General features: G+C 44.8%; 1 protein-coding gene across 2 annotated transcripts in view; it reads right to left on the reverse strand.

The window, feature by feature from the left end:
* Positions 1-12,222, reverse strand: part of ATRN (attractin) — a 151,665-nt gene that overhangs the window by 111,566 nt on the left and 27,877 nt on the right. For both annotated transcript variants that reach the window (XM_071753147.1, XM_071753148.1), the window contains exons 2-3: positions 5,821-5,904; positions 244-357 (exon numbers count right to left, since the gene is read on the reverse strand). In XM_071753147.1, the coding sequence (XP_071609248.1) occupies positions 244-357; positions 5,821-5,904 (198 nt within the window). The remainder of the gene's footprint in view (positions 1-243; positions 358-5,820; positions 5,905-12,222) is intronic.

The following is a 12,222-nucleotide window of genomic DNA, read 5'->3' on the forward strand; positions in this document are numbered from 1 at the left end:
ATTTGGAAATGAAAACATAATCCTTACATGCTACAGTGTAGGAACATCAACTGCTCATTGTGAGAGCCAAAACAACTCCTGAATTGTTTATGCTGATGATGACAGCACAAAAGGATGCCTGCTCTTGCTGCTGTATTGGCAGTTTTATAAAATAGTTGTGCTTCTAGAAGCCACATTTCCTTCAGGCTTTGAGTTAAAGAAATACCATTGCAGAGAGTGAGGTTCTTACCCAGGGGGACTTACCTAAAAGCTGCCAGTAAAGGAGCATAAATTGAATCTCCATCATACACATACAAGTGGTCCCAGCTGCACTCTGTGGCAAAGTGGTTGAATCGAAGCCTGAGGATGGTGTTTGGCCTGTAAAATAATAATAATAATAATAGTTACAGTAATAATACTAATAAATTAACTAAACATTTTGTAATTAGCCACTCGACATGCATGGCAAAGTCCCTCCAACAAAGTCCTTTGTCCTCTAAACAGGATTAAAGCAAGGTGACTTGGTGTCATTATAGATGCATCAAACACACTGTGGGTTTCTTGTTTGGTGTGTACACTCCCCTGCTGCTACACAAGATTCTTTACAGTCATAAAAACTGTGTCCTTAAACCTTCCCCCACCAACAGCAACAGAAATCAAAGAGCTGCCCAGCCCTTTGTTCTTCCTTCCTCAGGACTGACTGCCCTAAGGACAGGGTTCTGCAAGGGGAAGGAAGGAAGGAAAACCTACACCAACATTTGTAGAAGCAGAGCCACCATCAAGGAACTAACCTGAACTCTTTCTTGTTCAAGAGGTTTTTCTGCAGACTGATTTGATTATGATGGTCTGAGATTATTTAGAATCACAGATTGGTTTGGGTTGGAAGGGAACATCCAGGTCACCCAGTCCCAAGGTTTGGGTTGGAAGGGACCATCCAGATCACTCAGTCCCAAGGTTTGGGTTGGAAGGGAACATCCAGATCACCCAGTCCCAAGGTTTGGGTTGGAAGGGAACATCCAGGTCACCCAGTCCCAAGGTTTGGGTTGGAAGGGACCATCCAGATCACCCAGTCCCAAGGTTTGGGTTGGAAGGGACCATCCAGATCACCCAGTCCCAAGGTTTGGGTTGGAAGGGACCATCCAGATCACCCAGTCCCAAGGTTTGGGTTGGAAGGGACCATCCAGATCACCCAGTCCCAAGGTTTGGGTTGGAAGGGACCATCCAGATCACCCAGTCCCAAGGTTTGGGTTGGAAGGGACCATCCAGATCACCCAGTCCCAAGGTTTGGGTTGGAAGGGACCATCCAGATCACCCAGTCCCAAGGTTTGGGTTGGAAGGGACCATCCAGATCACCCAGTCCCAAGGTTTGGGTTGGAAGGGACCATCCAGATCACCCAGTCCCAAGGTCTGGGTTGGAAGGGACCATCCAGATCACCCAGTCCCAAGCTTTGGGTTGGAAGGGACCATCCAGATCACCCAGTCCCAAGCTTTGGGTTGGAAGGGACCATCCAGATCACCCAGTCCCAAGGTTTGGGTTGGAAGGGACCATCCAGATCACCCAGTCCCAAGCTTTGGGTTGGAAGGGACCATCCAGATCACCCAGTCCCAAGGTTTGGGTTGGAAGGGACCATCCAGATCACCCAGTCCCAAGCTTTGGGTTGGAAGGGACCATCCAGATCACCCAGTCCCAAGCTTTGGGTTGGAAGGGACCATCCAGATCACCCAGTCCCAAGCTTTGGGTTGGAAGGGACCATCCAGATCACCCAGTCCCAAGCTTTGGGTTGGAAGGGACCATCCAGATCACCCAGTCCCAAGGTCTGGGTTGGAAGGGACCATCCAGATCACCCAGTCCCAAGCTTTGGGTTGGAAGGGACCATCCAGATCACCCAGTCCCAAGCTTTGGGTTGGAAGGGACCATCCAGATCACCCAGTCCGACCCCCTGCCATGGGCAGGGACACCTCCCACCCCCCCAGGGTGCTCCAAGCCCCATCCAACCTTCAACACTGCCAGGGATGGGGCAGCCACAGCTTCCTTGGGAAACCTGTTCCAGGGTCTCACCACCCTCAAATTAAGTAATTTCTTCCTCATGTCCAACCTCAATCTCCCCTCTTCAAGTTTTAACCCATTTCCCTTGTCCTCTCCCTACCCCCCCATGTCCAAAGCCCTCCCCCAGCTTTCTTGGAGCCCCTTCAGATATTGGGAGGTTGCTCAGAGCCTCCTCTTCTCCAGGCTGAACAACCCCAATCCCTCAGCCTGGCTTCCCAGGGAGCTGCTCAGCCCTCTGAGCATTTCAGTGGCTCCTCTGGACACCTTCCAGGAGCTCTGTGTCCTTCTGATGCTGGGGACTCCAGAACTGGGCACCCCTTCACTTGCCCAGAAGCTGGCAGAAATTCTTCTTCTCTTACTTTATTACTTGTGCAGACCCAGGTGGCTCTCTTGAGGGAAGCCCTCCAAACCCAAAATCAGAAATAAGCCCCAGAAGATGCTAACTGAAGAAATTATCCATCTGGATAAGCTGGAGAAGAGAATGCAGAGAAATCTACAGGACATGGTGCCCAGGGGCTTCAGCTTTTGCCAGAAGGAAAGTCTTTGGTTATTACTTGGTTATTGGTGTCAAGATGCACTAACTTTTAAAAATGCAAATGAGGTTGCTTGGGTTTGTTTCAGAGATGCACAAATAAACAACAAAATACTGGGACAAGCTAAGAATGAATGAGTTGGAAGTCCTAGGAAGAGACTTGCTACCTTCTACCTGAATCCAGCAGATGGAGCACACCCCAGTGGTACCACCTCCCTTTCCAGAAGCATCACCAGTGGTACCACCACCCTTTCCAGAAGCATCACCAGTGGTACCACTCCCCTTTCCAGAAGCATCACCAGTGGTACCACCTCCCTTTCCAGAAGCATCACCAGTGGTACCACCTCTCTTTCCAGAAGCATCACCAGTGGTACCACCACCCTTTCCAGAAGCATCACCAGTGGTACCACCTCCCTTTCCAGAAGCATCACCAGTGGTACCACCTCCCTTTCCAGAAGCTTCACCAGTGGCACCACCACCCTTTCCAGAAGCATCTCTCTGTTGCCTTCCCAAGTCAAGACCATCAGTCAAGATCTTCTGAGATGTATGAGCAGGAAAGAGATTTTTTTTCCTTCGTGTAGCAATAGAAACAGCAGTTCAGAGACCAAAGCTGCTCAGTATTTCTTTCACAAAAGATGCTCACTAAGCCACAACCAAGCAATGTCAATTCAGATACCATTAACTTCCTGGCTCATATGCAGAGATATATCTGTACAGATCACACAGAAGGCACAGGAGGTATCTTATGTAGCTCAAGGACAGTGCAAACATGACTACCACTGTGCTTGGTCCCTGAGATAAAAAGAAAATGAATCTATAGCTGCACTGCTTTTTTCCTACCCACTGCTGTAGCTGCTGAAAGGAGAGATGCAAGTGATTAGGATTTCAACAGCATTGCCCTTGGGTTCAGATGAAATCCATGTTCCTTTGAATCAAATAAATTAAGAAAATTTCAGTCTGCCATAGAGTCTGTCCTTCCAACAGAAAGGGGAATTCTTTAGGGAGTTATTCTGCAGAAAAAATTATTTTTGATAGGCACAATGATCTGCTCCAGGAAAAAGAGCAGCAGGTGTAACTCAAGGATAAAGTCCTGCTTAAAGAAAAGGTAACAAAGAGAACTCCTGGTTTCAAAACTGAGCAGCCTAAGAAACTGTAGGGGTTTTGCTTCTATTTTAATGGCAGAGCAGAAAGAAGTACTTAACCAATAAAAGCTTTAGGCCAAGAACAAATAGAAAGGTGTTATCTTTGCTACAGTTAATGACTCATTAACAGAAAGCTCATTTGCAGAATCACAAGGCTACAGGTTCTGCCCCAGACAGGATCCCCAGGCTGGATCCTGCCTGCTTTGCCTTGTGCTCTTGGGGAAAATAAAAAGCACAGCCCTGGAATGAGGACATAGCATGGGCACCAGCCAAGAAGAGTCAGGAATGGTGCAAAAAGGAAATGAGTACAGTAAGGAACAACATGGCTTATTTTCCATCTGAATTCTCTGGAGTCTTCAGTCTGGGTTCTGCCTTTCCTTGCTAACCTCCCAAGCCCTCCACATCCCAGCACCCCAGCACTGAGGTGAGGGCACTCAGCAGAATTTAACAGCTTTGCAGATGCTTTTTGCCAGGTCCAGATCTCTCTGGGAATGTCCCATTTGGCAGGGAACCTGGACTATTTTCACCAGGGTGCATATTTCAGCTCTTCTCATCAGCACATTTCCCTCCTTTCTGTTTGCCATCAGCCCAGCCTCAGGAGCAGGGGAAGCACATCAGGCTTCAACACCTGGCTACAAAAGACAGAAAAACCTTTCTGTACCCCTCTCTGCAGCAAGATCTCACTCCCAACCCCTCAAGGGGATAATTCTTGAGGAAGCCTCTCAGTCCAAGCAAACAAAAGCTGAAGGAGCAGATCTGGTGATCTTACCAGGGACCCAAGAGCAGCATTTTGCTTCTGATTCAAAAAATGAGTCACATTCAGCAAAAGAAGCCATGAGAGTTAAGCTGGCTGTACTGGAATTGCTGGAGCTGGTTTGTCTGTAACAATAGTCTTGCAAAACATTATTTTTTAATTATTTGTAATCCCAACCGGGCTGCAGTTGTATTTTTATTACCCACAGAAATTAAGAAGAGGTGTTGCCACTTAACAACGTCTCACTTTTGATCCTGACCACATTAAAGACCTGGGCTCCCTATAAATAGTGAGTGGTAAGCTCCCAATTCCAGTGTTCTGGAACAGCTCAATCCTCACCTTTGAATATCCTGGGAGCTTAGGTGTTTCAATTACTGATCCAAAACAAATCTCCAAAGTCCAAGGAGTGAATTCCAATTCCCCTCCACCCCCCAGACCTCCCAAATGCAGAGAGGAGACTACAGAAAAATGAGCTTTTAGTAAGTTCTGATCCTCCCAAGATGCTGAGACCTCAGCTTACAGGTGTCCAACATAAATTCATGTTCTCACCTGACTCTTTCCTATTCCCAAACCTCTCTCCTTACAGATCCAGGGAAGAGTCTGGAAGGGGATTGAACTGTTAACACATTGCATCCCAACTGGCCAGGCAAAATTTTAGAGCCTGAAGAAATTGATTTTACAGCCTTGGTAGTAGGAAAAAGATGATCCAGTGAGTCAGTGAACTGCTGTACCAACAATCAGACAACAGTCAGAGCATATGGACTAAATGGGATACTCCTAAAATCTCTGAAGAATTCACTATATGCAACAGGAAAATCAAATACAGGAAGGGCAGAGAAATGAAGAGGTTTAGTGCAGTTTGTCCTTTTCCAAGGAAGGGCAATGATCCCTCTGAATTCCTCATGGCCTAGAGAGGAAATCAGCACCTCAAGAGCATCATTACAGAGACTGATTCTTCATGAATAAAGGGCTTTATTAGATTTTGCTCTGGTTTTTCCCATACTGCCAAAAGGCTGCACAGACTGTGAAGCTCAGCATCTGAATGGACCACTACAATAACAGTTAAATAATTTCCATTTCTTTTTTTATTGACACAAATGTATTTATATGCATTTTCCACACACTGTTTCAATGCCAAGATTATTTCCCACTGTAAGCCTGAAATTCAGAAGGACTCAGTTGCACAAAAAACCAAAAACATATTTACCAAGCATAACCAAGTGCTGCCCTATCTAGTTTTAAGAACAGCAAAAAAAAAAAAAAAAAAAAAAAAAAAATCACGAGATTTAAAAATACTCAATGCACATAAACCTCACCTGAAAGTCCCAAGAAGCACCAGAAAAATGAATATTATTTTAACACTCACCTTCCTTCAATGAGCCAGGTGCATTTTGTTTTGTATTTGTAGTTTCCAGGCCCATCTGTAACATAACCTGAAGGTCCAGTGAGTCTGTAAATAAATAATAAAAAAAAAAACCAAAGTCACCAATGGTAGTTAAAATCTGTAAAGGATTTCCTAAATTTAGAAGATCCATCAGGAGATTTTCATTTACTTAAGAGCCACAACAAATAAACCAACAACACAACACAAACCCATCAGCAACTGGGATTCTCCTGGTGAACTCTGCACAAGCTTTCTGATGACTGTTCTCACAGTGATGGTTCCTCTGTTAAATTCATGGTATTTTTTTTAAATCATCACTCTAGGAGGAAAAAACCCTTCCTCCACAAAGGCTGACACAACCAGCCAGCAAAAGGAATTCCCTGACAAAAAAGTCAAATTATTCCTACACTATTTATTTAGACAAACCACACGAGTCCTGCCAGAGCTTCAGATGCAGCCCAAGCACAACCTCTCACTCATTCTGTTCCCAAAATCCCTGAGGACATCCTGAATGGGGAGGACTGATCCCCAGAACCCCACAAGTGCAGAAAAAGACTTTAAACACCCCTGGAATTCCCCAGATCAGAGCTGGGCTGTCCCAGGCATCCCCCACCCCGTGTCATCCCACGTTAGGTCAGCAAAGAGCACAGTGGTCCCCACTGTGGGATGGTTCCAGGATGATCCTATGGACATCCCTTCCCCTCTGCAGCTACAAACAGGAGGTGACAACTTGACAGTAGCAAAAGACCCTGGAAAAAAAGGTGTAAATGCAGAAAGCAGAGTTGGAATCATCCATTCCAGGATATTTGGTGAACGCCAGTGCTTGGAACCATTAAAAAATGCAAGAAGCCACGAAAAGAGGGAAGGGAACAAAGCCAGCAAAGGTCTCATTTTTATCAACATCTGCAAAACATCATGCTGAGCACATCCTAGACAAGTGCATTTGTCTAGACACTGCAGGGATACCCACACAAGCAGCAGCAGAGCCAGTCTGGAGCTCAGGAGGGTGTTTTAATGAAAAGTTCCTGAGATGCTGCAGAACTATGCTGAAACCTTTGTTGTGGTAGGAAGGAAATTGATATTCCTGTGCAGTAGGACTTGGAATGCTCATTAATTGTAATAAGCATCAACACAGGTACTGGAAAGTATGAACAAAGCCATGAAGAACTTGCTGCCACATTTCCCTTGCTCCTATTCCAGTACCTGAAGGGGCTACAAGAAAGCTGGGGTTGGGCTTTTTGCATGGGGGTGTGGTCAGAGGACAAGGGGAAATGGTGTCAAATTTGAAGAGGGGAGATTTAGGTTGGACATTAGGAAGAAATTATTTAATTTGAGGGTGGTGAGATGCTGGAACAGGGTGCCCAGAGAAGCTGTGGCTGCCCCATCCCTGGCAGGGCTGAAGGTTGGATGGGACTTGGAGCATCCTGGGCTGGTGGGGTTGAAACCAGCTGATCTTTAAGGTCTCTTTCAACCCAAACCATTCTATGAAGACAACCACACTTGCTGAAGGGTGAGGGAAGTGGTTCTAGGAGGAGCTGTGGGCAGCAGACTTGATTTATCACTTGGGCTCCCAAAACCTGAGATTCTGAAGCTTCTGCCTCTACAGGGAGAGTGGTAGAAGATGAGCTGGAGATAAAACCAAGAGGCAGAGCTTTGAGGTTCACACTCCCATCTCATCTGCATTAGTCCAAATAATCCAGAATGAGTTTAATAAATAGCTGGAGTACAGTACAAATAGTTGAAAATAAATTACCAGAGAAGGATGAGATGAAATGTCTGAAGGGGCTCAGACACTGCTGGCAGAGGACAGGCTGGCACCTGAAGCAGGATTCCTACCTAGGGAGGTCAGAAACTTCTTTTTCAGCACATGGCTGGAAGAAATCACAGCCCCCTGGCAAAATTCAATCATCTTACTTAAAACACAGCTTCAGTAAAACAAAACCACTCTGCAAAATCAAACTTGGCAGCAAAGAGAAGGAAGCAAGAGCACAAGTTCCCCGAACTGGTCTCTCTCTTGGAACCTTTTGCTTTGTCTTTTCCCAGTGATCTGTTAATGTTATTATCTAATCTTTTTTTTAAATATTTTGACTGAGTCAAAGTGGTTTTACAGATCCTTTTCCACTGAGCACTTTTAAGGTTCATCTCTGATCCAAATTTAAAAAAGCAAAACCATCTTCCTCTTCCTCCTTATGAATTTCCTATAGCACTTTCCAACCTCAGAAATTTAGCTTAAGATCTCTCAAAGCCAGGTCCTGAAGTTTTGCAGGAGATGCAGATAAATAAACACACACAAACATCTACTTTAAGCCTTCAAAATCGTTGATAATTCAAATTATTTACCCACTGAGCAGCAATGTGCAAAATCAGATGCAAAGTCCAAGTTGCAAGCAGTGATATCTTGAGTTCTTGTTTTAAAAAATTATCGTTTTTTAAACAGTATTTGTGGAAAAACTAGGAACCAAACTGGATCAGCACTTCCACCACTGAGAGGAGTAGTAACTGAGTCTGGAAACCTGAGGAGTTCTCACAAGCTAAAAACAACCTCATGTCATCTGCCAAGCTCTGGGAGAGCCTCTGCTCAGAAACCTCTTTGAACAATTTTCTCTGGAAACCATTATTACATCATTCACCAGAGAAAGGTTACCCAGAGTGATGGAAAAAAATAAAAAATAAGTAATCCTGTTAGTACTGCAGCCCCAGCCACATCTCAAGGGGGAAAAAGAGCATTTCAGCATCAATAAAATTTAATCCTATTTCAGCAATGCAAAAAAAAACCCTCAAAACACAATACTTAGATTTGTTTTGTTGGGTTTTTTTTCTTAAACAATATTTCTTTGTTATGCTATTAGTTAAATACTTAAATTAGTTGAATACTTATCTGGAATTTATTCAGATTCCTTATTACCCTTTAGAAGTCATTATGAACAAATCAAAGATATTAAAAAGAAAAAAAAAAAAAATCAGAGCTGATGTCTCTGAAAGCAAAAATACATGGGAATGAAGTTCTTATCCCATGTCCTGCCTGAGATCCCTGTTGCTCTATGACCACTCCTGCAGAGCCATGCTCCCAGACAGACAGAAATCCATCCTGAGCACTCCAGGCAAACCCAAGCTAGAAGTTTCTTTTACATTCAATAGAGAAAGCTCAACTCATCTCCTGGCTCTAGTTAAAAAAAAAAAAAAAAAAAAAATCAAATAAAACCCCCTGGTGGAGTCACCATCCCTGGAAGCATCTGGACCTGGTCCAGAGGAGATGGTTTAGTGGTTATGGTGTTGGGCAAAGGTTGGACTGGGTTATCTTGGGGGTCTCTTCCAACCCAAAACATTCTGTGATTCTGTTCTCTCCAGGTTGATCCCATCTGTCCTTTAGAGGATGGTATTTGGTGGGCAGTGACACCTGGGATGTGTCCTACACAATGGTTTGGCTGTTTCTGTGAGCAAAGGCTCAGGAAGGGAATAGAGAAGGAATTAAAGAAGGAAAAACACTCCAGAAACAAAGAAAATTCCCTATGAGGACAGGCTGGGAGTTGGGGGTGTTCAGCCTGGAGAAGAAAAGGCTCCAAAGAGACCTCAGAGCATCTTCCAGGGCCTGAAGGGCTCCAGGAAAGCTGGGGAGGGACTTGGGACATCCTGGAGGGATGGGATGAGGGGGAATATTGACTTGAAAATCTCCAGGGTGGAAAAACAATTGCAAGGATCTGTTGGCAAAATTGAGATTTGAAAATAAACACTTACACTCCTCTGCCTGTACAGACTGCTTAAGGCTTCTTTCAAACACTACCAGGTGGCAAAGAGTGTTGTGTACAGCTGGTGGAAATTTGTCCCTGGTTTTCAAGTGGACTGTGATAATTAGAGAATCAAAGTGGGGGAAAAAGGGAGTTAAGGAGCTGAATCTACAGCTCAGGTCTTCAAAGGGCTCCAACCTTGAGTGCTGCCTATTTCAGCTTTTTGTAAGCCAAAGACAAAAGGGAAGCAGTGAAAGGGATGCTGAGCTCACAAAAGGGAGCCTGCTTCAAAGAGAAATATATTATGTAAAAGAATTCTCTGTATTTAGCTGCTCTGGTTCTGGGAGCCCCTGAAGAGCACAACACCAGCACAAGAAAATCAGCCAGCAAGCAATGGCAACTCCAGGGTAAAAAAAAAAAATAAATAAAGCCAAAGCTGAGTCCTGGAGCATATCAGAGGAATCCATGTGTTTTCACTAACAACAGGGGTAATACCAGCAGTGGGTACTTTTCAAATACAAATTCAAATATGCTGACAAAGTTCCTACAGAGACCCAAACTGCACAGCCAGGCAAAGACTCACAGCTGTTATTTAATTACCTCCCCATCAATCCAAAGCCCTTCTTTTGTTAATAGCAGAGTGCAAAAAATCCCAAAGTTGAGTGTGACTTAGGAATAAAGCATCTTGTGGCCCTTGGTTCCAAAGCATTGCAACATTGAGGGTCCCCTAAATGCTGAATCTGTTTCTTTTCATACAAAAGAGAACTTGCAGGTTGCCTTTGCTCCATTACTCACCAGGAAAAGCTGGTTGGGTTTACAAAATAAATTAAACCTTAACCTCTGGGAGGTCATGGATGAATCTCCAAACTGGTTTGTGCTGCTTTCAGTGAGACTGCAATGATTTTTGTAACACCAAGGAAGACTTAGCAGGTATTGAAGCAGAGTTTTAGCCCAGCCTGGCCACTAAAAACCAGAAAGAAAAAAAAAAAAAAAACCTAAAACAAACCCCAAACCCAGTTGCCCATCCTAATTTTGAAGCTGTTATATTGAGAGACTGAGGCAAACAATGAGTTTTCCTCCTCTCTCCCTTCCCTTCCCAAGTGGTGCTGTGCTGCCTCAAGCACCCCCCAACTAAAAGCCATTGTTCTGGGGTAAATCTGAAGTTGAAGCCAATAAAGCAAGAGCTGTTCCAGCCTATTACCAGAACAATGGCATTCCAGCCTAACTCCATGAACAATTCAGCTTTGTTCAGTTTCCCACTCAAGGCACTGAAGGGAAAGGAGGGATCCTGCCAGGGTTTGCCCTAGGGAAATGCCCTCTTGTAGAGGCATGGAAGAGGGAGCAGGCAGAGAGGGGATGAGAGAGGCAGATAAAGCAAAACCAGTGTATTTCCAGAATTTCTGATGTAGAACAGTTAAATCCTCTCTTCTGCCAGCTAGCTGCCACACCATGGGCACAGAAAATATCAGGAATTACACACCAGGTTCCCCAGCTAATGACATGACTGCAAAATCAAGTTTGAGAAGGATTTAACCTGTGCAGCAGAAGGGACCTCACCCAAAGGCTCTGAACTAACTCTGGTGTCTGTAGAGATTCCCTCCCACATCCAAAGCCTCTCAGTGCAACCAAGAGAACATTCTTTAAGATGAGAAAACTCATGCAGAAGTCATTGCTGCCACTGTAACCCCTGAAGAGCCCTGCCTGGTCACCTTGACTCTTGGTGCAAAGTCACCACAAAGCTCTTCTGGTTACTTCTCCATGGTTTCTGCATCACTTTGAAGAGAGCTCTACCCTCTGATTTCCAGAACTCCCTGGTAAGAGCTTCTGAATGGTGCAACCTCCCTTCTTCAAGCAGCAGCCCAGCTCCTGTCCTCCTCCTTGGGTGATGGAGAGTTGACACATAAATTAAAAATAAAAAAGGTCCCACATTCCTCAAAAGCTCCAGCAAAGAGCATTTCAGCAGTTCCCATCAAGCCAGAAGCTGCACAAAGCACAGGGAAAGCCTCCTAGTAGCTTGCTCCAACTCTATCCCATCTCAAACACTCAATTTGTTCCAAAATCCCCCCAATTTACTCCCCCACTGCACAGCAGAGGGACACAGCCATGAAATCCCTGGAAAAATCTGATGGCTTGGCAAGCAAAGAGCATCTTGAACCCTTCTCACAGCAACGTGCCACTACTCCAGGGCTTGCAAAACTATTCCCTGCATCATCTTTCATCAGGGTTTTCCTCCCAGAGAGAGGCAGGAATTTCAAGGTCATTCTGCCATCCTCACCATTGTAAATAGGTCAGAGAGGAGTGACAATCACAGCAGCTTAATAGCTTCTGTTTTCATCCCACTTTCCATGCTTCAGTTGAACCAGTGCTAATGAGCTGTGCTGCTTCAAAAAAAAAAAAAAAAAATGTATATAATAAAATAAAATGGAATGACTGACACAGTTAATTTGATCTGGGAAACAGTGCTGCTTCAACACAAGAGATTAACTCTGCCCTTCTGGGTGAGATAGGTAAAAATAGGGAGAGTGATTTCCTGGCTGCTGATGGGAGATAAGGGCAGAGCCCTGAGAAAAGCTGCTCAGGAAAGTGCAGCAGGTAAAACACCTCCCTGCCTGAGTCCTGACCTGCAGCTCTCATCTCCCCAACCTCCTAAATCCCTCTC

Source organism: Heliangelus exortis, chromosome 10 (assembly GCF_036169615.1).
Source record: "Heliangelus exortis chromosome 10, bHelExo1.hap1, whole genome shotgun sequence".
Classification (NCBI taxonomy): domain Eukaryota; kingdom Metazoa; phylum Chordata; class Aves; order Apodiformes; family Trochilidae; genus Heliangelus; species Heliangelus exortis.